A 26588-nucleotide genomic window follows, 5' to 3' on the forward strand; every position below is an offset into this window, starting at 1 on the left:
ACAAGTCACATGCAGGTAGAAGTCTGCTGATTCTGGGGGTGTTCTCCAGCATCCTGCTTCGTGTCATGGTTTCAGGTTCTGTTTTAGACCTCCTTGACAGAACAGCTTTTGCAGAGAAATGTGCTGTAGAAATGTTTAACAACATTGCCAACCCTTTTCAGGAAGGCTCTTTATAGATCTCAAGTGTCTCTTGATAGGCTGCTTGGTAGGTCCATGTCTTGGAACAGTTCCATGCTTCCTTTTTTAATCTTTCTGTGGTTGATACCTTGTGTTGTTGTGAGGGATCATTTGGACTCACCAACCACTCCCTTTACTTTCTTTAAATACACATATATACATGTGTGTGTGTGTAGCCACAAATGTGTGTATGTGTAATGATGATGTGAACTATATATAGAGAAAGAATTGTTAACAACTGATCCCAGACATTTTTAATTTTATTGAAGAAATGTGCAATAGGTACAAAAAATGCTGTCCTCAGGTGGAACTGGAGTGCTTTCTGGCTTTTTTGTGCTGAGATGCACAGGAGTTTCTCTGCAGGAAGGCAGTATGGGGGATAGATATTTCTGTACTTATTATTAAAATATGTGCCTGTATTGAGGTGAGGGGGTTTTTTGTGTATGTGTGTGGGTAAGACGTTTGGCGTCTGAAAAGGGGATGGGCAAGATGTGATTCATGTTTCTTTTAATTAAAATAAATATTTCATTTTTCTAGCTTCATCCTGTACAGTAGTTTCTCCACAGAGAGCACAATGATAATGATGTATAAATTTCAGTATTTAAGTAAAATTATCTCATCCAAAGCACAAGCTCACTTCATTGTCTTAGTTCTATATTTGTAAAGCAGTGAATTGTTCATGCTTTTTCCTCAGATAATTATTAGTGGCTATTTTGCAGTTCTAAAGAATTCTTTATATGGTACACTTGAAAGAATGTGTACTAGAAAAGGAAAATCTTAGTACTCTGATATTCATTATGAAAGTAAATTCTGTTCCGAGCCCATTTAAATGCTGCTTTTGAGTGTTTATGCAATAGCTCAGGAGAAGGAATAACTTCATTGTGTTGCTTCTGCAAAACCGGCTGATGACAGATTTTTATTGGGACAAGCCCTTTCTTCAGAATACATCATGTAAGAGTGTTTTCTTTGTTAATAGTGCGTGGAGTGTTGGAGTGGATGAATTTGAATAACAATTGGTTTTCCACTTGGCTCAGCAGCAGCTTTCGCTTACCGAGCTGAGCGCTGAACTTTTGTTTAATGGAACGCACAATATTTACCGTGGAGGGAGCGCTGGCAGGGACGTGCTGGGGCTCGGCCGTGTGTCCCGGCCAGCCGGGAGCTGTTTGTGCTCATCGCTCCCAACACTTGGTACCGTTTTCCTTTAAGAGCTGCCACGAGGCTCAGGACTGCACTGCATACCCTATTAAAAAAAAAAAAAAAAAAAAAAAAAGGCCAGAAAAGGATCCCGCCGGCCCTCCCCGGTGTGATGCCGCCGGTTGAGCAGCAGCCCCGGCCGGGCATTGTTCGCTGTCGGAAGCGGGGCCGGGCGCTGCCCTTGCTGCATTATTAATGCGCGATGTTTTCATGTTGCAGATGGCTGAGGGCTAGCGGCGCGCAGTCGGGACCATGATGGCTCAGTTTCCCGCAGCCGTGAATGGTGAGTGGCTCCGGGGTGCTCAGCCAGGGCTCGAGGTTTGGGGTTTGCTGTTTCTTTGCGGGTTTTGGTGCTTGGCTGCAGATCCGATCGCTGTCCGTGGGCTGGCAGGGGACAGCATCGCTGCAGTGTCATTTGGGCTGCGATAGCAATCCCGGGGCATTTCCAGCGCTGAGGAATGTGCGAGCTGTAGTGGAGCCTGCCTGACTTCAGGCAGGGAATATGCTAAGTAATGGTTGATTAAACTTGCATACCTTTTCTGTTACGTAATTCAGCACAAAGTGTGTTCCATTATGGTCCATTACGCTGTTTATTTTAAACAAAATATTTGAATGTGTTAAGCAGTTTGTGACATTGATGAAAACAATCAGCCCTTCTCAAAAGAAAAAAGGCAAAAAAGAATTTTCCTCTTGACTGTGCTCTTTGCACTACAGAAACTTTTAAATTTGTTTCTTGGTGATTTCCTTTCAAAGACATATGAGAGTTGGAACCTTAAAATTGTTCCTCTGTATGTGTATGGGATGGAGCCTTTACTTTTAGAGGAGGCCTATTTGTGAAGGCAGGATTTGCAAAGACCTGCAAAGAAATTTGACATTTGCATGTTGTTATTTACAGAGCTGGCCAAAATGAAAATGCAAGTATAGGAACAATGTTTTGTACTTCAAATACTCCTGATAAAGAATATTTTTCTTCATAAAAATAAACATAGGTACAGGAATGAGTATTTATCTCATTTGTCTATGAAGGTTACTGCAGGACTGGGAAATCTTTAATTTAGAAAATTGTCACTGAGATAAATTGGGAAAGGGTTTTTGGTTTTTTTTGGTTTTTTTTTTTTTGTTTGTTTGTTTTTTTTTTTTTTTTTTGTTTTTTTTTTTTTTTTTTTTCCCAGAACAACATTCAGATTTCAAATTAAACCTCTTAGTAAACCTACAAACCTGTTTCATATAAGCGTAAGGCTTTTCATAAAAAAAATAAAATCTGTGTAATCAACACTTTGTTTTTATACAATCAGCTGCAGTTTTTTCCAGACTTTGTTTCACTTTACAATAAAAGCCAAGTTAAAGGAGTCAGTAAATACTAGGGGAAATTCTATAGACCAAATTATTTTTTCATTTAATTGGACATAATGGAAGTTGTTTTTTTTTATTTTTACCATGTGGTTTTTGCTTCTTAATTTAAAATAAACAGTCAGGGGCTCTCTTTGGAGAAGATACAGCTTTATGTTCTTGGCTGTCTCTGTGGTGTATGCATAAGTTATTTGATGTCTCTTAGTTTTGGCTTTTTATGCCTTTATTCCATTCTGTTGGACAAGCATGCTGTCAGTGCTGACCACATGCACTGCTCTCAAAAGCCTTAGTTTGGGAGAATATCCTTGATCTGAAATCCCTTGGGCAGAACTGTCTGCCCCTCTCAAAAGGAGTGGTGTCAGGGGATGCTGCCTTTTCCCTCTCAGAATTTTACTGTGTTGGAAGGCACAATAAGAGGGAGAGCATGGGGAAGAGACACCAGGCAATAGTTAAACTGTTGCTCCTCACAGAGTAGTTTGGATGACTGTGTCAACTTTGTGTGGTGTTGCAGTCATATTTCTTATCAGAACTGGTGAAATTTCAAACAAGTCAGGTGTTTTAAACAAGTTTTAATGTGATTTCTAGGTAAATACTGAGCTGTTGAAGTTGTTCTCTAATCTTTGTTCCTCTTCCCTGCTGCTTACCACTTACAAGCACTGCTGTAGTGGTTGCATTCAAAGTAGCTCACCTGCATTTGCCACTCATTGCAGGAAACCTCTAATTGTGTTGTTAGACCTTGGTAGTGACTTGAAGCATGAGATGAAGAATGAGGTGATGCAACCTTGTGTGAGGCAACCAAGCCATTAGGCACTGCTGCAGCCTGGGAGCACTGCCTGTCTGCCTGCCTCACCTTTGTGCTAGCCCTGCATTGACCCTTCCCTTTTGTGTGCTGTTGGGGGAAATAGTGGGTTCCTTCTGTGAGAAAAAACCTCTTATTCTTACCAAGATACAATATACTTAGCTTTTAGTTCATGAGCAGTGTAATGCATGACGTAGTTTCTGTTTCTGGGTTATTTTTGGTGTTCACTGTTACAAAAAAGTGAGGGGATGGCATGGAGCAGATGTGTGTGCAAGTGTGTGATTATGTGACAGCCTGGAGCTGCAGGGTTCAAAGCATGATATTCAGCCTCAAACAAATACAAGTGGGAGATGCTATGGCACTTTATTTACCAGCCTAAGCAGAGAAAGCAGCTCTGTACAGGATCTTGAGTAGGAAGGGGAACTGAGCTGTGTGTAGCTCCTGTGGAGAGACTCAGCTTCATTGAGGCACTTTCAGAATGTACCTTGGCCAAGCAGGGTCCTGAGCCTGGCATGTGCCTGGTGGCCACTGTGCTGTGCTGGGAGCTGGCCACGTGTAAATGTTGTGTGCTCTGGGGGCACCTGCTGTTGATAAACATCTCTTTAAAGTCATGAAAGGACACAGTGCCCAGAAAGGAGCTCCCTTTGACTCTCCATTGCTGTCCAAGGTGACCTTTGTGGGTGCCTTACTAACAAGCTGAAATTCAAAGAGGAAAGCAGGACTAAAGAGTGGGTGTTGATTTTTCTGGAACTCAGCACAGACCTGCTGATTTTTACAAATTTATATCCCGTGCAAAATGTAAAGGTTATGGTGACATTTTATATGAACAGGCAAGGCTGAGCAACATGTTTCTTATACAACACCAGATGGATAAGAGACATTTATCTATGTGGAGTCCAGTTCTATCAAAGAGCCACTCCAGGCATTTCCTTCTCCCCAGTCAGCAAACAAGATTGAGGATACCCTACTGAGAGTTTAGTTCTATCCTGTAACTGCTTGAATATTGGTCATTATTCCTGTGAAAATGATAATACAAACCCAGTTTGTGGTAGATGATTCTTCTTACAAACTGTTCTCCATCTGAACAGAGCTTGCTTAGGAATTCATCCTGAGTCTTGCAAAAGCCTTTGGGAATGGCATTTTGTTACACGAAATAACTACTTCAGCAATTGTGTTTCTAAAGAAAGAGTTAGTATACTAACTGCAAAAGACACTTAAAAGGATAAAAGCTTTAACAGGTTAAAATGTACTTCCATCTAATTTGTCTCAGTGATTGCTGCCTTTGTCAGTGCAAGAAGTAACCTTCGCTGCAGTGGGGTGTGTTCTTTCCAGCTGGAGAGGAGTTGCAAGATGTTTCTTTTCCAACTCTCCTTCCTTCTTTTGTAGGACAGACAGATTTGTTCAGGGTTTGATATCCATGCTGATGGATCTTGGTTTTGGGGAGATTTGATCTTAAGGGACCACCTGGAACAAGGAAAGCAGTATTTGCTGATCAGTATCTTTCACATTGTTTACTTAAGTACCATTGGAATTTTTGGCCTGTGTTTTTTTTTTGTTTATGTTTTTATTTGCCATTTCTCTTCCCTTCTACCACCTGTTTCCTTTCAATATAAATTTTCTGTGCTCCAGCAGGAAAATCTCTGATAAACTGAGGTGTAGAAAGTAATAGTTGTAACTCAATTCACATGCTTCCAAACCTTTATAAGTAAAACTGGATTTTGTGCTGCTGTGAATAGAATTTTGTGTCTTCACACTTAGGTGTGTTGGAGACTAAAGCAGACATGAAGGGGTTCTGTGAGGTGCCAAGGGCAAAACACTCGCCAACAGGTTCTGTTGCACCTTCTCTTTAGAAAAGTCAGTCTCAAGCTTTGCAGTCTGAATGTTTTTGAATTAGGATCAACACTGGTCATCAGAGTTCAATTAAAAGCTGCTTGAGTGCAACCTGACTCTTCACCTTGTGTGCACTGTAGATATGGAAACTGTAGACTTGAATGTCAACAAGTGTAGATAAAGACACAAAGCTGAATTAGACCTTGCAAAACAAGTATCAGAACTTGTTCTCCCATCTAAAAGTAGGAAAGGGAAAGAAATTGTGAGACAAAAGCAAATATTTTCTCTGTATTTATGAATTAAAACTTCCTCTTGGTGAGGGCAGTGGTGTCAGTTGATATGGAGCAAAATTCATATACTCAAGTCAGAGGGGTGTTTATCTTCCACTGTCACACCCTGCAAAAAATTGGATTTCCAGTGTGTCTGCCATATTATGTGTTTTCTTTCATCTTGTAAGTCGGAAATAGTGCTGTAGGGTTTCACAATACAAGGTGTCTTATATATATTTAATTGTGAGCATAATATGATTCACATGGAGGATGTAAGAGGAAATTTTAGAGGGGAAAAAATAGACATGTAGGCATATGTTAAATAGAGTAAATGGAAATAGCTTTTGACAGGGGAATGTTGCACTTTGTGCCTTCTTCAGTGCCTGGGTTTTGTAGAAAACATATAACAGATCCCATGCTTGGATTTCATTAGAGAAATAAATGGCTAAAAGGGAAAGAAAATGCAAGTTTTAGAGCAGACTGTTGTAGTCATGTTATTCGTCTTGGATTTTTTCATGATGCCAGTCTTAATGGTTATTTATGGCAATATCATCAGTAAAAAGAAAACATATGCTGGTTAAATTGGAAAATGACAAACTGGAGTAATTTTCTAGGCAGAATTACACAGTATGGGCTGCATGTCATTGGTTAAATTTCATCACATTTCTGCTGTGCTGACTTCAAATAGCTTTTTAGCCATACCATTATGGGCTGGAAGGATTTCTGCTGTGTGCTGGCTGTGACTAACGAGGAAGGCAACCGGATGTGTTAGAGGATCACGTAGTAATTATGTGATTTGAGGGAAAGGAAATGCATCCTAAAATGTGGTGGATGAAATAAGGAGCGCTGTGTGCTATTGCTTCAGGCCCTGGTGAGACATGTGGGCTAGAGGGCAGAATTTGGGTTATCTGCTTAAGAGGGCGGGCAAAAGAACCCAGGGAGTGAAATAGATACAGAGCTGGGCTTCAGTGTAATTAATTAAAGTGCTGAGAAAGAATAAAGGGATTGCCTTTGTTAACCTGCACAGATAAAAGCTTACTGTTTTGTTTTGGGTTTAAATTTTAATTTTATTGCATTTCCTACTCAGTAAATAAATTTGCTCTTTATTTCTTCTTACAAGGAAGAACAACTTTAAGGAGGGAAATGAACTTGTCTTTAAGTACAGTGTTAGCACAGGGGCAAATGGAGATGAAGCAACTGTTGATGCAGTTGGTCTGGAAATGGGAATGGTTCTGTCAGCAGTGACATTCTGGACTGTGGTCAAGGAGGAAATCTGAATGCCTTAAGGCAGAACTTGCATTTTAGGAAGCAATTAATGTATTAGAGTTTCTTGGATAAGCAGCAGTCTGCACATGGTGACCTTGGAAGTCCCTTCCAAGCCAGTGCTCCTAAAATGTAATGAAGAATTCGATAATAATGAAGATTAGTGTTAGATCTTGTGCTGTTAGCTTACTTTAGGCCTATAGTTTTGTCTTGCTAAGATTTCATTTTGTTAGTATCATGTGTTAGCTTTTATAAGGTAAGTTTTCTCTGAGTGGGAAACCCAGGATGGTTTTTGTCTGGAATACTAATACTATAATGTAAGCTGCGTTATTCAGTTTGGATGTCAGAGAGACTTCCTGATGTTTTTTCTTCAAAGCACGTAAAACCCTAAACAAAAAAAACACAAGAAAATCTACGAATACTTTCCCAAAATGGAGCAGAAGGCTGAAGGCTTGGCTGAGATAACATAAATCTAATACATGACCAAGTTTCAAAGTGCTTTGACTGTTAAAATGTTCATTTCCTTGACGGTTTAACTCCCAAGTTTATGAAATACATTACTCTGATAAGCCACTTCATGTGATTGTTGCAATTTAGGGTTGATGAGCATTGTGTGAAGTGGCACCATCTTAACATCTACTAAATTCCAAATCATCTGTGATCATCACTTTGAGCAAGCCACAGACAATACTAATCAGTATTGGCAGAATGAGTTCAGGTTTAGCCCACTAATTATAATGGCAAGAACAAACACATTTTTCAGGCATTGTGGTCTGTCAGATATATTTATATAATGCCTATTACTTTAATTAAGAATCTTGTGTGTTCAGGCTTTCCAGTGTACTGCAGCAGTTCTTTGGGACACCTGTTGTTTTTCTGACAATGGGACAGTAGCTTTAAATCATCACTGAGTGAGCTGCAAGGGGTGGAACCCTGGAAAGCTGAAAGAATGTCAGTGGCCATGGGACTAGCATTCATACTGGCTATCTTCAGAGAAGATGCTTTAATAAGCTAAAAACATCTGTGCTTTAGGTGGATGTGAAGTTCTCTGTATGCAAGTCTCAAGAACAGGTAAGGTTAAATGAATATCAAGAACTTTTGCTGCTCTTTTACCTCTTCTTACTGAAGTAATTTGCATAAAAGTTATTTACATATCTATGTAAATAGAAGTAAGAGGTGGTATATTTTAAATTATGCACTGACATTTTCCCCTGCCTTTCTTGTCATAACCATAATTTAGCATTGAACCATGATCTGTGCAGCACAGTTGTTTCTGTAGGAAACAGATCTTTCCTGAGAAGTCCTGGTTTCACTGCTGTGAAGCTCTGCACCTGCTACAGTGTGTGTTGATACTTGTATAACTGTACTGAAAAGGGTGCACTTATTTTTTCTTACCAGCTACAAGTGAAATTTGTTGTGAAACAAATAATAGTGCTTCTATAGCTCTGCGTCTCACAGGAAATCCTCAGGCTTGGGGAAATAAAATTTACAGGTGTGAGTTAGTGTATAAACTGTTTGTGATGGAGATGATGTGGGTTGGAAGGCCAGCAGAGTCTCTCCTCTTATTTCTAATGTACTCTGTTCTCAGATTGGATTAAGAAATACACAGACAGTCCTTTTTAACCTGGCCTGAAGATAACATTCACCAAGCTCCCTTTTCTGGAAATGATCCACTCTGTAGCTGCCAGAATCTGTTACACAAAAGGAATTAAATCCAAAGTAAGGATACCTGTGAAAAAGGTGGCCACAGAGAGATTGTGGCTCCTGTGCTAAGTGAGACTAAAGGGATGAGAATTGCTTAGTTTAGCTTAGAGACAGCTAAGGATAGTTTAGGTAGTTTTTTAGAGACAGCTAAAAACCTGTAATGCCATAACAGTATAGAAAATGCTAACAAGGGAAGGAATATTCACTGTATTTTTTCATAGCTGCAAAGCAACATGATATGTAGGGAAATTATTGAGTTTAAGGCTAGCAGAAGAAAATGGGTTTGTTTGTTGGTTTGGTAGTTTGTTTAACACAGTGAACAACTTACAACTCACTTTTAGGACTCACTGTCTTTAAGATCTTTTGGAAACACGGAATCAAAACTTGAGGACGAAAGATCTGTGCCATGGCTATTAAATGGTTGCTGCCTTTTTTTTCCCCTTTCCCTTTGGGGCTTTTTTTGGCTCAAGAAGTTTGCTAAATCAGTGGTTTCTGGCAACTGAGAAACTGTAACAACTGTAAAACTCAGGGAAGAATTCTGTTCCAAATTCTAGCCCATAAATGTCCCTGTGAGCCTGCTGGCAAGGTAGGATTAGGGACTATGATATAAACTGATATATATATATATATATATATATATATATATATATATGATACTATATAAACTGATACCAATGGTTGTATGAACATAAATGAAGCAGTTTAAAATTTATTGTATTTCAAATCAACCCCCCATGTGTGCTTGGAAAGTAATACTGTATGTGTGCTGGATATAGTTGGCAGATTTTGCTAATTAGTAATTTATCCTTCTAAGGAGAACTATTTGAGCAAACTCTCTTATTCTTGCTTCTGTTTCCTTTGTGTTTCCTTCGTTTTGCCTTCATTTTTTCTTTCTGCCAGGACTAGAAGTTACAAAGAGGAGGGTAACAAGAATGATTAAAGACACAGAACAGCTTCCATATGTGGATTAATTGAATTGACTAGGACATTTCAGCTTGGAAATGAAAGGGTGGGGATGGTGGAAAATACAGATGTCACCTCCCCAAGGTCATCCATTATTTTTCAGGCAAGGGAATGGTAATTACTCTCTGATAACACATGGATTATCCAGTATCAGATGAAAGTACCATAGATCTCAGTCATACAGAGCACTTTGCACTGTGTCAAATAAAAAGTGAAAGCTGTAGGAAGCTGTGAATGACAAAAGGTCTTGGATTCCTTAAATCATTAGAGATAGGTGGATTTTCCTTCTAGTAATGAGGCAGTTCTCTGGTTCAGGAGCTGCACTGGGGCTGAGGAGACATCCTGGAGCAGCACCACCACATGCTTGGCTCACACTGTCACTGTGCTGGCGTATCAGCTGGGGGGATATTCAGTCTCTGCTGGAAGGACTGTCACTGTGTTTTGTTTCCTGAATTATCTCCCATTTTTATTTTATTCCAAGATCATTCAGGAAATGCCTCTTCATTTTTTCTTCTCTCCCACCCTTCCTGTGTAATTTTTTGGGGATATGTTTTTTGTTTGTCTGTTTTCCTCTCCTCTTTCAAGTCTGTGTCCCAGTTCTTCATTGCAGATATAACCCATCAGCCTTCCTCCTCAGCCCTGAGAACCCAGAAATGTGGTTTTTAGTCTAATGGCCAGATAGTGATGAGAACTACAAAAATTACTGGAAAAGACCTAATATTCCTGAAACAGAATTCTGTTCTGATCTTGTCAGTGTATGTCTTCATGAGAGAATAATTTCCTTTACCACACCTAATTTCAAGGTTCACTTTGCATTCTCTTCCCTGGTATTTTTACTGCCTGCATTTCTCCTGGTGCAGAAAGATTTATTGGCTGCCACAGATGCAAACTCACCTGAATCTTATTCGTTTTGCAGCACTCCACAGAGATTTGCTAGACAATAATTAAACAAATTGTTCTTTTGTAAATTTTTAATTAAATCATAGGGTTGTTTTGTGAATGCTGGTGAGCAGCAGCAGCATAAAGCATCAATTTCCAGGATTAGAAATGTTTTGTCTAGGCTCTGGTGAATTTTTCCACAAACATGGTAACTAAAAATTTTTATTTTTCTCCTGGAAGGCTTTGATACAATACAGGTTGATGAGTTTACTTGAAAAAGCTTCTGACTTATCCTTAACTGAAGGGTAAGCATCCCTTCAATCTTCTGTGTTAGGCTGGGAAGGAGGGTCATGGATTCTGTCAGCTGGAAGTTTGCTCACCTTAAAAGTAAATGGAGGCAAGGCTTAAAGCTGGAGAATTTAGCAAAGTATGATTATATAATGCCATGATAATATTGCTTACTTGACCTTTTCATACCTTCCATTGGAAAGACTCTTGTTGGTGTGACTTTTTTCATGTCTTCTTTCCATTTCTAAAATCCATCCAAAAGTATGAATTGCAGGTTTAGGAAAATGACCATTCCCACGTGCTGGTCCCTGGAGAGGATGTGCCTCAAATCCTGTGTGCAGTTTGGGAAGGACATTGAGGGGCTGGAGCGTGTCCAGGGAAGGGAAAGGAGCTGGGGAAGGCTCTGGAGCACAGGTCTGAGGAGGAGCAGCTGAGGGAGCTGGGAAAGGGGCTCAGCCTGGAGAAAAGGAGGCTCAGGGGGAACCTTCTGGCTCTGCACAGCTCCTGACAGGAGGGGACAGCCAGGTGGGCTCTTTCACAAGTAACAAATGACAGGACAAGGCAAAGTGACTTCAAGTTGTACCAGGGGAGATTTAGATTGAATACTGGAAAAAATTTCTTTCCTGAAAGGGTTGTCAAGCATTAGACAGGCTGCCCAGGGCAGTGCTGGAGTCACCATCCCTGTGGGCATTTAAAAGATCTGTAAATGTGGCACTGAGGGACATGGTTTAGTGCTGGCCTTGGCAGTGCTGGATTGATGGCTGGACTCCATGATCTTAAAGGTCTTTTCCAACCTAAAGGACTCTGTGATTCTGGGCACAGACAGAGCTGTCACTGGCTAAAAGAATGGGCTTATTTCATGTGCTGCAGTAGTGTAACTCAGCAACTACGGTTGGTTTCACTGCCATTGTTTCTCCAGAATCAGGCAGAAAATAATTTTATATTAATTGCTGCTATTGAATCTAAATCTGGCAAAGGCTTAGGTTAAGCCCAGCTCTGTGTGCCAACGTCTTCATGTAAGGAAAGGCAAAGTTAATTAACTTTTAAGAACAAAACATGAGTTTACCAACATTGTGTATTACAGTGATTGCCCTTTTTGATGAGATGTAGGAAACTTGCTTCATGGAAACTTAAAAAACGCACTATAGAATGAATTTCAGAAACTTTACAGGAAACTGGTGTAAAGGGTAGCATATTAATTTGCAGTTCAGAATAGTTTATATACATTTCTAGCACACATTTCCTGATGTACTTTTACATTAGTGGACCATTAACGAAACTTTACTTTTTTTTTTGTTTTTCAGTATTTTTCTTCCTTAGTGTGGGTTTTTTTGTTGTTGTTGTTGTTTGGGTTTTTGGGGTTTTTTTTGTTTTGGTGTTTTTGGGGTTTTTTTGGGGTTTTTTTGTTCTTTTTTTGTTCTTTTTTTCTTTTTTTTTTTTAGTGCTTCAGTGGAATTGGCAATAATTTAATAAAAAATATCCTCGGAAAATGGATAGCCTTAATGACCGAAAAGATTCTGTGATATTTATAAAGTATAGAAATATTATCCTGCTATTATAAACTGATACTTTAAGTGCTTTGGAATAGCCAAGTGTGCTGTAGAGTTCAGAAAAGAATTAGATCTATACTGTTAGCATGGATTACACTATTATGTATCTCTAAATTGTTTTAGGGATTATACTCCTCCTGAAAGCATGGATTATGTTTCTACATTGGGATCACTGTGTGGCACGGGGTGTCCTGTGTTCTGATGTTCCTCCTTTATGGATGGATTTTGTGTATCAGAGTGGGGGCTGCCAGTGACAAGATCTCCAGGCAGAATTCTGCACCCCATCTCACAGGAGAAAGTGGATAGTTTAAACAAGCTCAGTATTTGATTTCAGTGAACTGTCCAGCCTGAGAGTTCCCAGTGTACCAAATATCTGGAAATTCTGTACATAATGCAAAGAATATTAATTGTACTCTAAAATGCAATGTGGCTGCTGTTGCTTTGTCCACATTTCTGTAAGTTTGCTCTACAATTAATCAAAATTTTCTTGGCCAAATCTTGTAGCCTTGCATGTGCCTGACACTATTTAACAAGTCTGCAGGTACCAGGTGTGCAAGAGGTGCTTGAAAATCTTTAAAAATTCTCTTGGCTTCAGTGGGCACAATTCTTGTAAATATAGACATAACAAAATTGAAGGAGAATCATGTTTCCCTGTACTGAACATTCTTTAGCTACAAATTTTTCCTTTTATCTATGTGCACACAAAAAGAAGTTGCTGAAGTTACAGTTAAGCACAGAAATAGGTACCCTTTTCCTCTGGCAGCTGCCTTGGTGTTGCTTAATAAAAATGAGAGCCTCCATGGAGCATTTCTGGTAGGATGAGTAATTGGAGATTAATGTATGAACTGTGAAAGGAGATTGCACATGCCTCCTGTGATGGTCTGAGATTGTGGAAGCTCAGAAGAGCAGGTGCAAACCTCAAGGAAGAGCAGGTGATGCTTTGGGATGGACCCAAAGCCTCTACAGTAGTAATTCATACACATTAGCACACCTAAATAAGGATAAATGCTGTTTATTAGTCATTTTTCTCCTGTTAGAGATATGGAATCAACAGTGAAGGAGGGAAGCAAATATTGAAAATAGCAATTACTGATAAAGAATCTCAAATTCAGACTAATGGTAAAATGTTCTGTGTATTTTCAGGCTCCTGGAGTGTTTACTCACCACTGAGGAAAAATTAGAAGCCTGATTCAACATCTCAGTTGGGAGTGTTAAATCAAATCTGTGATAAATGCCTCTGTGGTAAACTTATCTGCAAACACAGAAAGACTGGAATTATTAGATTAATCCAAATATGTCCTAGACCAGACAAGTCTCTGGAGGCTCCTAATAGGAGACTGTAATGTGATTGCTGGTTGCATTAAGGAAAACCCCTTGTTATACAGCTTGAGGCACGTTGCTGCATGTCTGTGCTGAAATTTTCTTCTCTTTAAACACAAGGATAAATATTTATTTAAGGTCATTATGAAGCTTCATGCTAGTTTTTTTTGATGGTTACAGAGGTGGTGGTATAATCCTCATGACTCACATGTACAAGGAATGCTCTTTCAATTTAGGTTTATTATCTCTGTGGAGTTAATTAACTTTGTAGGTCATAGGAGCATAGTTTTTATTAGAGAAAAACAAGCAATGCCTGTGAGTGAGAAACAAAGATATTCTGGAGAATGTGAGAAATGTCTTATGTTTTTTCCTTTTCAGTAATCCAGCTGTTCTCACTACAGCTACCCTTTGCCTATTGGCAGGACTAACCAGTGGCAGAGGTCTTAATAGAGCATTTTCAAGTCTATTTACTCTTCTTCTAGGACTGCACTTTCTTTTCTCCCCTCTCTTTCAATGGTGATTTACTCTTTTATGGAGAGAACAGCGTTTGCTTCCCTTTTGATGTTGGCAGGCCATCAAAGCAAGTCCTTTATTTTATTCAGAAGGTTATCTGTCTGATGCAGTGCTGTAAAGACATTTCTGGAGCTTTCCTGAAATGCTGTGATCCTGCCATAAGCAGACCTCCCTGCTATCCCCTAAAGAGGTGTCTTTTATTTTAAATGAACTTAAAGAAACTGAAATACCAAATCAACAGCATAGTCACTAGTTTCCAACAATAGAAAACTGAGTGCTGCCACATGGAATTACAGAAATACCTGTTACATTAAAGGGAGGTCAGTCTGTGTTTTGTCATCTTCAGAGAAGTCTTGAGAGTGAAGTTCAAAGTGTGTTTAGCTTTGGATGTTTTGGGTCTTTGTCATCCCACGGGGGCAGGCTCCACATCTGACATTGAACTCTTGAATGTGTTGTGGAGTTTTGGAGTGGGCAAGTAAAGGACTTTTCACTGTTGGTTTTATGTTTTGGAGTAGGGAATTTTTGGAATAGGGAATCTCTGGAGACATACCTGGATGTGAAGTCCAGGTTTCCAATATTGGATATTGAGAACAATTGCCAGTGCTGATGTTTATTCAGTCTTGTCTGAAAGTACCAGCCTTCTCTAGGAAAGAAAGAAAACTTGGCCTCTGTCTTTTTCTTACTGAGAAAGACTTGTGGTTTTTCATGAGCAAAAAGAGCAGGTGAAGACAGTAGTTACTCTATTCTAGGCAAAATCTTTGTGGGGAAAATCTCTCTGGTTCACCATTTCTTGAGTTTTGATTCCTAAAAAGGGTAGTCAAATACAGTGTTGGCTTCATGTATGATGTTGTAAGATTCTAAAGTACTCTCTTTTGAAGAATAATGAATTAATGGGATATCTTCTTGTCAGAGAGATTGTACTGTTCTTGCCCTCCAAAATTTTATCAGCTACAGTTGGGAAAAATTATTTAGATGTCGAAAATGCCCAGGAAATTTAAGCTGAGTCAGAAAAGTAATGTGCTATTCCTTGTCAGCAGCAAAGCCTCTCATGGGAGCATGTAGGAGCAGCTGTATTTTGATTTCTGGTGGGGAACTGATCTGTAAAATGTGATTTTACACATTGTAGCTCACTGCTGCCTGGGCAGCCAAAGGTTCAGCACTGCTCCATCAAGGAGACTCCTGCCTCTTGCCCATCCTGTGGTCAGAGAGGGCTGTGAGGAGCAGACCCTGCAGTTTGGTTTGTGATTCATGACTTGCCATGAGTGAGGACTGGGGCCGTGTGGATGGAAGAACAGCAGCAATTTCTCTATGCAGAATTCATTGGATCTGGTTTATAGGCAAGACATTTCTCAGCCCTGGAACTGAAGGTGTGTTAGTACAAAAAATGGCTGAGCTAAGCCAGTTCAGTTTGGATGGTACATCTTGGGTGGCAGATGTTTGACTCCTCCTGCGGTTCTGCCTTTCCCAGGGAAGGAGTATCTTCCCTTCATCACAGCTCAGCATGCCCAGGACGTGGTTGTGTGTAAACCAGGCAGTGTAACTTCTCTCAGCAGTTGCACTGAGTGCCCATTTTTACCACTTGTGGTAGTTTTGGGAAGCAAAAAAAATTCTCACAATATTTGTAAGGATTGTAGCATGATTTGATGGTGATGGCACAGGAGAACCGAGTTGCAGACTAATTTTGGCTGAGTTTTTGTGATGGTCTTTGTTGTACTCTATAGGTAAACACAACAATTGGAGAATGGTGCTGTGATGTGTTTTGTGGAATTGCCAAGACCTTGTGAGTCCCATTGTTGAAAGTGTTTATTTCAGATAGACTGGTATGGTATTTTCACATGGTATTTTGAGAAATCTTCATATGAGCTTTTCTGTACACAAATTTTACTTTTCTTAAATGTGTCACCAAGAGCACCATCAAAAGAGCTGTGAGCACCTGATTAAGCTAAATACAGTCATTGACAGTGCTTTAGCCTTCCCTCTTGTGCTGTGCTGTTTATCTTGTTTCTGTGGCATATGGGGTGGGAGTTGAAAAAAACCAGTGAGTCCTTTAAATAATAAGTGTGGGTGGGGTTTGACTGCATTCACTGTGGATCCCTACCAGAAGCGATGGGGTTTTAATTTTTTTTTATTATTATTTTATTTTACACAAATACTTTCATTGTCCAACAGTTATTAACCTCTATTTGGTAAACAATGACCTGTTCTAGTTCAGGCTGCAGATGGCAGACACTCTCTCCAGTGATGTTAGGATAAAACTTAATTTTCTGTGCCTTTGTTCAGTTATAGACAAGCACTAAAATTTCACTGGGAGTGGTGTGCTGACTTAAAAGTGTGCTGTTCTCTAGATCCTAATTCCTGCTATGAATATTTATATTTTTAAAAATCTATGTTTTTATACATTGAATTTTAAGACTTACTGCATTTTCTTCCATGCCTATAAAGAAACCATCAGAGAGCGTATCTTTATGGAATTAATCACCAAAAAAGTAGGACTCTCAGTCTCTGTCCTTAGGGAAAGGGAGAATCTGAAATTTTTCTACTGTTGAAAATAAATTAATAGCAGGTTGGTGTTTTCAGTTGCCTGAAACATTCCCACAATGTGCTTTTGATAATGTTTGTAGTTATCACTATTCCATGACAGCTGCTTGCACTGACTCACTAGGACTGTGGAAGGCTGTAGAAGCACTTGTTGATAGAATAATGTGGTTTTAGTCTAAGATTTCTTTTTAAAAATGAAATTTATACTTGCAAGAATCTTGGGGTTGTTCAACCTGGAGAAGGCTCCAGAGACACCTTTCTGTGGCTCTTTAGTACTTAAAGGAGGCCTGTAGGAAAGGTGGGGACAAACACTCTAGCAGGACCTGCTGAGATAGGAGAAGGGGTGATGGTTTTAAATTAAAAATTGTAGATTTCAAATAGACGTAAGGTAGAATTTTCCTACAAGGTAGAATTTTCCTACAAGCACAGGCTGCCCAGAGAAGCTGGGGCTGCCCCATCCCTGGGAGTGTCCCAGACCAGGCTGGATGAGGCTCTGATCCACCAGGGCTGGTGAAGGATGTTCCTGCTCCTTGCAGGGGTGTTGGGCTGAATCACAGAGTCACAGGCATGGAACAGAAAGGACCTTGAAGATGTAGGTCCAGAGGTAAAAGTGTGCAAAAAAGAGCAATGTTCTTGGATGTGTTAAGGAAGGCAAAAATGAGAATGAAGGGTGAATGTGGATCTTGAATCACTTGTTGAATGACATTTTAATCATCATGTAGCTACAGGTGTGAATTTGGGGATTTGCTGACATGCAAGGTTTTAGCACATTTGAGAAAATGCTGTGTAGAATGCTGAATTTCATAGTTGGAGAGGAAATATAATTTACCAGATAGTAAAGCAACTCTTGAATACAGAAATGTGTGAGATTTTCAAGATTGATTGCCATCTTCTTGCCTAATCTGTAACAAATAAGTAAGAAACTGTGCATATATGAACAAAAGTTGTCTTACAATGTAAATTGGATTCTCTAGAGGGGCCATGGTGATGGTCATAACTCCAGTCAAGGAATTGTTACTGTGTTTTTATCATTTTGTAGCCCCTGACCATGTGAATATATTATGGTGGTCTTAATCATTCTGTCATTGATTTTAAAAAGCTGAGGAGTGTTGCAGCTACCTGCTTCAAAAGATGTTCAAAGAGGGATATTTAATAGAAGGAAAATGTAATGTTTTTAATATTTTGTCTTCAAAAAAATAGTCAATCTCTCTGAAGTTGCTGCTGGAAGCTTTAGGAGCATTTTTTCATCTGTTTGAGATAATTTCTATAATCACAACGACATGTTAAGCACTTCCCATTTCTAGCTTAAAATTAGCACTTTAAAGAAATCTAAGTGCTGCTCTAATTTTTGCCTCAGGGTGTAAGTTGTCCTCATTAGTGTCTTGCAGTAATGCTCACAGTGCCCGTTGATTTCTAGGCATCTGATTCAGATTTACTTCACTTTATCAATATCTAATTTAGATTTTTTATGCTCATTTAATCAGAAGAAAATAGAGGGGTGTTCTTGAAGTACAATTTCACATGTAGCCAGCAAAAAGACTCTTTCATTGAGGCCACACTAAAAAAAAAAATTGGTGTGTCCTCAAGAGAGAGAAGCAAAACTCTAAATTCTGGTGTGTAGAGGTTGTATCCTGATGCCCTCATATCTTTTCTATTATACATCTCCCCTGTGAGTTTCTGCTTTGTTTTGGTCTTTTTAGCATTTTATTTCTCTACTTCTCTACTAAGAGAGCAAGGGTAAAGAATTAAATCTGTACACATGCAAGGAGAAATACAGTTTTAATAGGACCTTCTTAAGAGGAAAAAATAAGTGTGTTCTGGAAAATGTGTTTCTTTATGTAGATAAACAAAGATGAGAGATGAATAACATTGTTACTGTGTCTGTATTGGCAAGTATATCAGCTCCTAGTCCCTTCACTTTGCTGTTGCACATTGGAAAACAGTGCAAAAACCTCTTGAAATGTTGGATATTCAGTGCTTTGAAATAAGGTTTATGTAGGAAGAGGAAGCCTTTTATGCTAACTTTTTTTTTCCAAATGCAGTGGCTTTTAAAGTAAGTTGTTAATATCATATTAGAAGAATTATTTATTCCCTTGACTGTCTTTTAGGGAGCAGTACAAACACTTCAACAGATTAACAGTTCTTTGGAAGTAGTAATACTCAGCAGAATGTAATTTTAGAAGTGTTTTTCATGTAATAACCTTTTAATGCTGTTTTGAGTGGTTCCATTCAGAATTTTGGCTAGTTCTTGCATTCATTGACTTGAAAAATTAAATATTTGTCAAGAACTTCCCGACTAAAACTTCCTTTTACTTAAAAAACAAACCCAATTATTTCTGGCAAGCTGCTTTTCCTGCAAAGGATGCACACCCTGACCTTTATGCAGCAGGTTGCAGCATTTCTGAAAGTCTCTCTGGTTCTGCCTGGTATTACCAGCACTGAAAACACAGTTATTCCCTGTAACTTCTCATTCATACTCTCAGGCTGTAATATTTTATTCTTCATTAAGTATTGAAAAATGTGAAGTGGGCATTGCATGCTGTTTAAAAAATAAAAAACAGCCCAAAATGTCACTTCTTTGTCAGACAAAACCAAATTATTTTTTTGTTAGCAGTCCCAATTTTGCTTTTAGAGTGCTGGCAAGACAAGTGTAAGCCTTGAGGGTGCTAACCCTGTGCATGGGAACCTAGGTGACACTGAATGCCATTTGTTCATCAGAGAGCCAGGGGAGGGTTTGGCTCACACAGGGGATGGTGAGACACATCCTGCCTGGGTTGCAAACAATCAGCAGCCATGGGAAACTGCTCTGCACCAGCTCTGAAGGACAACAGAGCTTGTCTGAAAGCCAGGCTGAAGCAGTCTGGCTGGGGCATTGTCTCAGCTGGGTTGCACATCTGGGAAGCAGGATTGTGTTGCACAAGGTCCTTGCCAAGCTGGTAGGAGCTGGGTGTGTCTAAGTTTGTCTCTTGAGAAATCCAAGCTTTTATTTTGCAAGTGACATGTTTTATTTCTGAAAGTTTTCAGTCTATTTGGTTGTTCACTGGTTTTTTTGTTGATTTGGTTTGGGTTTTTTTTCCAGGAGGGCCAAACATCTGGGCCATCACCTCCGAAGAGCGGGCCAAGCATGACAAGCAGTTTGATAGCCTTAAACCCATGGGAGGGTTCATTACAGGTTGGTCTGAGCTCTGCATTACACATTAACTTCTGTGTACACATACATATCTTTGCAGAACACTTTTGGAACTGCATCCTATTTCTAGCCCTTTGTTGTGTGACTAATCACCATATTCTTCAGGCAAACAGCCACAGGTTATTAGTAAACTTAACAAGCTTTCCTCTCAAGTCTGGCACAGGAACGCTGTTCTGTTTAACCCTGTCACTTCTGCAGCCATCAACTGTGTGCTGCCATTCTGTCTAGTTTCAGAAACCAGAGAAGATCAGGTGAAATATGTGCTCACATGGGAGGCTGCCAGGGAGCACTTCCAGTAGCTGTTCTGGCAGGTGACACCAGACACAGCAGAAGTGGCTCTCCTCAGTGTGAGGAGAGAATGCTGTGCTGTTAGACATCTTTGTTTGGCAGGAGGAGACAGGGAGAGGGATGCTGACAGCTTGTCTTTGTTAGCAAACTGCTTGAAATTTGGGCCATTGGGCCTTCAGCAGGGACAGGGTGGACTAATGGCATTTTGCAGGGCCTGCTGTCAGTTCCAGTTGCATTCAGCTGTGTCTCCTCTGAAACAATTGGGTCACGTTGCTATGCACCTCACAATTTGGAGGTTTTAAATCTAAAATCTGCTTTTGATATCAAGACCCAATTTCATTGGCAAAGATGTCTTAATTTAAGAATGCTTCATTCTTGGTGGGTGTCTGAGCACTAAAGACCAGCCCTGACAGCTCCTGCCTGCCCAGCTATCCAGTAATGCCCTATCTAGTTCCTCTACTGGCCCTGCTTTTCCTCTTTTGGGGCTGGAAAGGATTGAGGAGCGAGTGGAAAGTTGTGTGTTTGGAACATGCTAAGTGGCACCTAACTCCTGCTTTGGCCAGACAGCACTGGGAGGTTGGTGTTTGCCTCCAGCTGGAAACTGTGCAGTGCCAGGAACCACCCTCAGGCCACATCTGGGCTCTTACCTGCATCTGCAGGCTTTGTTATTTATTTGGCAAATGCTTGAAATAAAAGCTTGTGTATGAATATAAGAGAGAGCTGAAAGAGTAATTTGAAGTCTTAGCTTTAAGCATCTGTAATTCACTCAGATGTAGGCATAAACACCACTGTCCCTGCTTTGTATGTGTACCAACTGATGTGGAACTTGGTATGGGATTGCACAACAGTTCCTACTCCCTTCCTGAAATACTGAAATTGTGTGTTGTCTGACAGAAAAGAATATTATTTAGAACTTGACATTTTCCTAGTTTTTCTAGAGACACAATACTGGCTCAAGTTAGATGGGATAGAGAAGAAAAGAACCAGCATTCTCATCCTCTCCTGCATAAGTAATTGGGGCAGCACTAAATTTTCATTCATTTTTTTAATCCATGCATCTTTTAAGATGTTGGCAGCCATTAATTTGTGACCTGTTAAAGTTTTTATAGCTATCTGAAATCACTTCTCAGAGCAAAGATTGGGAATTATGGAATACATGGGTGTCTGACAGTCACTGTCACCAGTGTTAAAAGCAGGAAAAAAAGCCCTGGTAAGCTTGGCATCCAGCATGGGGGTTTATTTCAAAAACCTAATCCCCCAAGAGCATGCTGAGCTCCTCAAAAATCTGTCTCTGGTATAAAAGCCTGTTTTTTGTTCTTTGTTTATCACAGGTGATCAAGCACGTACCTTTTTTTTGCAATCAGGTCTGCCATCTTCTATCCTTGCTCAAATATGGTAAGGTATTCTTTATTGTTTGTTTTTCCTAAGATAGGAGATTCATAGTATTCAAATGCTACCTTTCCTGTGTTGTGTTTCACAGAGGCTTTCAGCAGTCGAGGTAGAAAGTGTTGTCTGGGTCATTGTTTTAATTTTATTTAATATAGAGGAAGGTTTCAGCCCATGTGTGGTGGACCAACAATTAATTAAAACTCAGTAATTTTTACATCTTTCTAATGATGTTATTTCAAATTGGATCATGCTGAATGCAGTATTTTTAAACTATATTAAGGGCTTGAAGTACACAAAGTAGAAGACAAGAAAAAAATCTAAAGTCACAAAAAAAAGTAGAAGGACAGCTTTGATATGTGAGTTACCAAGCAATGCTGTAGTACAGGAACTGGAAAAAGTGCTGTGCCTTACAGCATAGATGTGGTGAGTGCAACACTTGAAATGTTTTCTTCTCTGTAAGCCCTCGGTCCTCACTAGAATCCTGTGCTCAGTTTGGGGTGTATGTGCTCAAAGACACATACCAGAGGCTCATAATAATTAAGAACAACTTTAAGAAAAAGTGTTAAAGCAAATAACTAAATGGAAGTTAGTTTTTCCTTCAGCAACATGGAATCACAGAGTTGTTAAGGTTAGAAAAGTGTTCTAGGATCATCAAGTCAAACCAGCAGCACCATCATGTTTACCATTAAACCTCAGTGCCTGGAAAAGAGGGGCAGGGAGATTTTTCTGTGGGACCTTGGGGTTTTGTACTGAGCAGTAACAGAATCAAAGGAAAAATGAAGCTTAACATTAGTCTGATTTTTTTTCTCCTAATTTTATTTACGTTCTTGTGCTTGGTCCTTGCATGCTTAAATGTTAATAAAATTTTATATTACCTGTCTGACCAGAAATGTTGAGGTTATGTATGCACTGTTGCCTATATTTCCTGTTGTATTTATTTGGAGAACTGTCAGAAGGAAAAGAGTGTGGGTATCAGGCTCAGAAAACCTCACCACTGGGAGGTTAATTCACCACTGTGAATTAATGAAGTTTTCATAGCAGTGTATGGTGCCTTTAGGAGGTTCCTGCATCCTCCTGCATCTTGTTACAGATTCTTGCATCAATTCCTTATCTTACCAAGGATTAATTTAAAATAATTATTCTGACTGGGAGCATAAAGAAAAGCATAGCAGAGGCTTGCAGCAGAGGCAACAAGTGTATCCACTGGGCAGGAGATTTCTGCTTTCCCAAAAGCTTTCCTGCTTTCTTGGGAATTGCGTGTTTAATATATAGGAACCTCAAAACTGAACTCTGCAGAAGTGAGTGCTCAAACTTTTCACAGGTAAGAAAGTTATCCACAGCTGAGAATTTACTTTGCAGTAAGTTTCTTGTTTTCCTGTGAAAAAACAGTAAATACATCTAGTAGGAAAGCCTCTCATAGATCAAAAATGTTATATTTCTGTTTCTTTTCTAATTTTATTTTATTTTGTATTGTTTTAAGGACGCTCTCGGACCTGACCAAGGATGGAAAAATGGATCAGCTGGAGTTCTCTATAGCTATGAAACTCATCAAGCTGAAATTGCAAGGACAGCACTTGCCCACAGTTCTCCCTCCTGTCATGAAACAAACTCCAGTGTTTTCACCACTAATGTCAGCTCGCTTTGGTACTTATGAATATATAATTACTTAGTGTTCAGAGGTAAAAAGCCACAGTTAATTGCAGCCAAATAAAAGCATTAATCTGACCATGAAAGTTTAGTGAATCAGTGTGAAACAAAAAAAAAGGATATTCTGATTTAGGAAATTCACCAGGTCACTTTCTTGATATATTTGAAAATTTGATTATTTGAAGACTTCTAATAGAGAAAATTTATTCAGTTTTAACAAGAAGGCCACTCACATCTACTGTCTGCCTTGCAGGCTCTCATTTTGTACTAGTGGTCTTTTTTTTTCTTCCTCCTACTCAGTCATGTATTTATACATGGGGGTTTTAAAGTTAAATTTATGCAAAGGTCAGAGTTTTGGTAGAACAGCTGTTTTACATATTTTTTCAAAGTGAATCAGACTGTTTTGGTTATATGATTAACTGAATAGAATTACTTTGACTCTTTTTTTTATATAGTGTTTGGGGATTCAGTGCATGCTTGCTATTGTGTTATTTTATAGCACAAAATATCCACAATGACTTGGGCTGGATTAGAAAATATGTGTACACTTCTACGATGAAATTAAATGTATGCATATATGAATTACATACATGATTTAAAATGTCTGCCCATCACCAAATCTCATGTGTTTGGGTCCAAGGGCATGCATTTACAGGGAGCTGTGGATGGCATGCAGTTACCTTTATAACTTTCCATCATCTCACCAGCACTGTTGTGTTCCACAAGGTGCAGCCAGTAATTCAAGTGCCCTAATTTGCCTCAGGCAGCTGCCTCTAGAAACCCTTTGCTAAGCATGAGTACTAATAAGGACTTTTCACCCCTGTGGATTCTTCCAAGGCTGATAGTTGGAAGAGACTTAGTTCAGAAACAGCAGCAGCTTTTCCCTGTGGAGGATTGTCACAGCTTTTGAGGTTGTAATTCTCTCTCAGGGGCCAGGCTTGTTAAAGAAATAGGTATAGCTGCAATTATAGAAAACCAGATCTTACTCTGTTGTGAGAATAGTAGCTAAGCCTACCTTGAGAATGAATTTGCTTGTCAAGATTTTTCTTTTTAAATTCCTGTTCTTCAGTGTATTTTCCCCTGTGAGCTGTCTTGCCTAAATTTAGCAAAAAAGTAAATATTGGACATGAGCATCTATTTTCCCTCATTGTATTTCAGACACCAGTTGCTTTGGGTAGTTTTGACCCACATAAGGGACCCGGTTTCTTGCTGAAGCCTCTGCAGTATTAAAGCCTGAATTATTGGGTTTTCTCTAGGAATGGGTAGCATGCCAAATCTGTCCATGCCCACGTCTGTGTCTGCAATCGCACCGCTCGCTCCCATGGCTCTGACCTCCATGACTTCCATTCCTCCCCTGGTCATCTCTGCTCCCCTGGTGCCTTCTGTCAGTACCTCCTCGTTGCCAAATGGAACATCCAGCCTGCTGCAGCCTTTGTCTGTTCCTTTCTCCTCAAGTAAGTATAGCACAGTCCAGTACTTGCTCTGAGAATTGTGAATCTTATTTTCTCTGTGGCTAATTTCAGACAGGAATCCTAACATATGCATGAGAGTTAAAAAAAAAACAGCAAAAAATCCCCAGAAAACCCTACAAATGATTTTTCTCCAAAGTTCACATTTGTTAATTCTGTTCTAACTAGTTAATCATAACAACAAGCCACTGATTACCTTTTCTTACTTCTGTCAAAGTGAATGTTGATTATGAAGCATTATCTTATACCCAGTTGCTTTATAGTTCTGGGGTTAATTTTTTGTTTCTTCTTCTTCCAGCGCTGCCTCATACTGGTTCTTTAGGCCCCATGGTAGGAGGATTTGGTGGTTCCAGTATGCAGAAGGCACAGTCACTAATTGATTTAGGATCTAGCAGGTATGGAAGCTAAGTTTAAAATTGTTGTATCTTACACTAAAGTAGTATACCTTCCAAAACTTACAGACCATTTCTGTTCTCAAAGTATATTTGTTCAAAATTAGTCAATATAATATGACCTGTCAAGTATAAAAACAGATTTTGTTTTTATATGCACAGGAAGTAATTTTCAGTAAATTGACAAAATATCCAAAGTAGGTGAGGAGGTCAGATGAGCAGTGCCAAAAAGAAGGGAATATACCTCATTAGTAAAGAGAGACAAGCCTTGCTAAGTGGTTATAAAAGCAATGTTTGTGCATTATGTGCTCATTCATTATAGAAGGCACCATGTCATCAGCAGGCATGTTAGAATAGGAATTTTTATCAATATTTATCAGTGAATTTGCTTTATGAATAATAGAAGATTATGGATCTTTATAATCAGCTGCTCTGATTCACTGATTTTAGGGCTTTGCCATGGAGGGACTTGCACACAGTGAGGGACTGGGCTTATGTATCTGGTTGGGCACCCAGGGGTGTCTCCCAGGATGGTCCTGAGGGCATCTCCACCCCAGCTCAGTTCCAAGAGTGACTCAGAGGCTCTTGCACCTCCCTGCTGCCTGTTCAGGGCATGTGGGGTGCATGATCTGGGCTCCTCACACACCTGATGTCTGTAGGCATGTGTGACTGTAGGCATGGCATGTGCCTGGAACCATTTTTTTTGGTTGGTTGTCTTTTTTGAATTGGAAAGTCTTCTGTTGCTGGTGCTGTACAAAGGAGCCCTTCTCCAGTGTTATTGTTGGCAGTATTGTCACCATCATATTGTCTCATTCCATGCAGGGGATGTCAATCCAGCATTGTGCTGGAGAGACTTTGTTTCTGTCAGCATTCTCAATTGCTTTGGATAGCACTTCAAAGTGTTTGGTTTTTTTTTTTACTTGACAGAGCAGGGGGATCACCTTAAACAAGGCAGGCTGGATTCAGCTCTCCTGAGTTTGTCTGATTTTCAGAGATGGGACACTGAAAATGCTGGGAGTTTAGATGGAAGTTTGATGGGTATATCTACACCCTCCATCAGCACTATTCTGCAGAAACTGACTGAGTTGGAAAAGCTCCACTCAGCATGTTATTGTCACAGAAAGAAGAGGTAGAGCTGGAATATGGTGATTAAAGCAGCTTTAGAAGCTGCTTTTGGTTATGAGTTCATCAGATCCATTTTTATTCTCATGTTTATTCATTAACATGCCTCTTGGGACAGTGGAGGTGTTTTCCTGGGTTTCCTCTACTATTATTCTGCAGTGGTAGAAGGATCAGTTATGGGCATTAGTGCCTGTGATACCCAAGGAAAATTATTTTCTAATCCTCATGTTGTTTCCTTACAAATATATCCCTACTTTGGCTGTAAAATTCCATATTTGTGATGAAATTATTTATAGCAAGTTAGCAGAGGTAAAACATTGTGCAAGTTGTTTCATGTTACTGGAAGATTCTATGTATCTTCTGTTCCAATGCCTCTTTTTTAAACCAAATGATTGAGAGTTATTTCTTTATCTCTTTTTCTCTTTTGGTTTTCTTTTAATATTTGGTTGGTTGG

The 26588-nt window shown here is 39.5% G+C and overlaps 1 protein-coding gene across 3 annotated transcripts in view; it reads left to right on the top strand.

Moving 5' to 3' along the window:
- The window catches only part of ITSN2 (intersectin 2), an 80217-nt gene that overhangs the window by 11291 nt on the left and 42338 nt on the right, over positions 1–26588 (top strand). For all 3 annotated transcript variants that reach the window (XM_058802394.1, XM_058802392.1, XM_058802393.1), the window contains exons 2-7: positions 1591–1654; positions 19717–19809; positions 21447–21510; positions 22985–23148; positions 24408–24605; positions 24919–25015. In XM_058802394.1, coding sequence (XP_058658377.1) covers positions 1624–1654; positions 19717–19809; positions 21447–21510; positions 22985–23148; positions 24408–24605; positions 24919–25015 — 647 coding nt within the window. In that variant the 5' untranslated portion in view covers positions 1591–1623. The remainder of the gene's footprint in view (positions 1–1590; positions 1655–19716; positions 19810–21446; positions 21511–22984; positions 23149–24407; positions 24606–24918; positions 25016–26588) is intronic.

This window comes from Ammospiza caudacuta, chromosome 3 (genome assembly GCF_027887145.1).
Source record: "Ammospiza caudacuta isolate bAmmCau1 chromosome 3, bAmmCau1.pri, whole genome shotgun sequence".
Classification (NCBI taxonomy): domain Eukaryota; kingdom Metazoa; phylum Chordata; class Aves; order Passeriformes; family Passerellidae; genus Ammospiza; species Ammospiza caudacuta.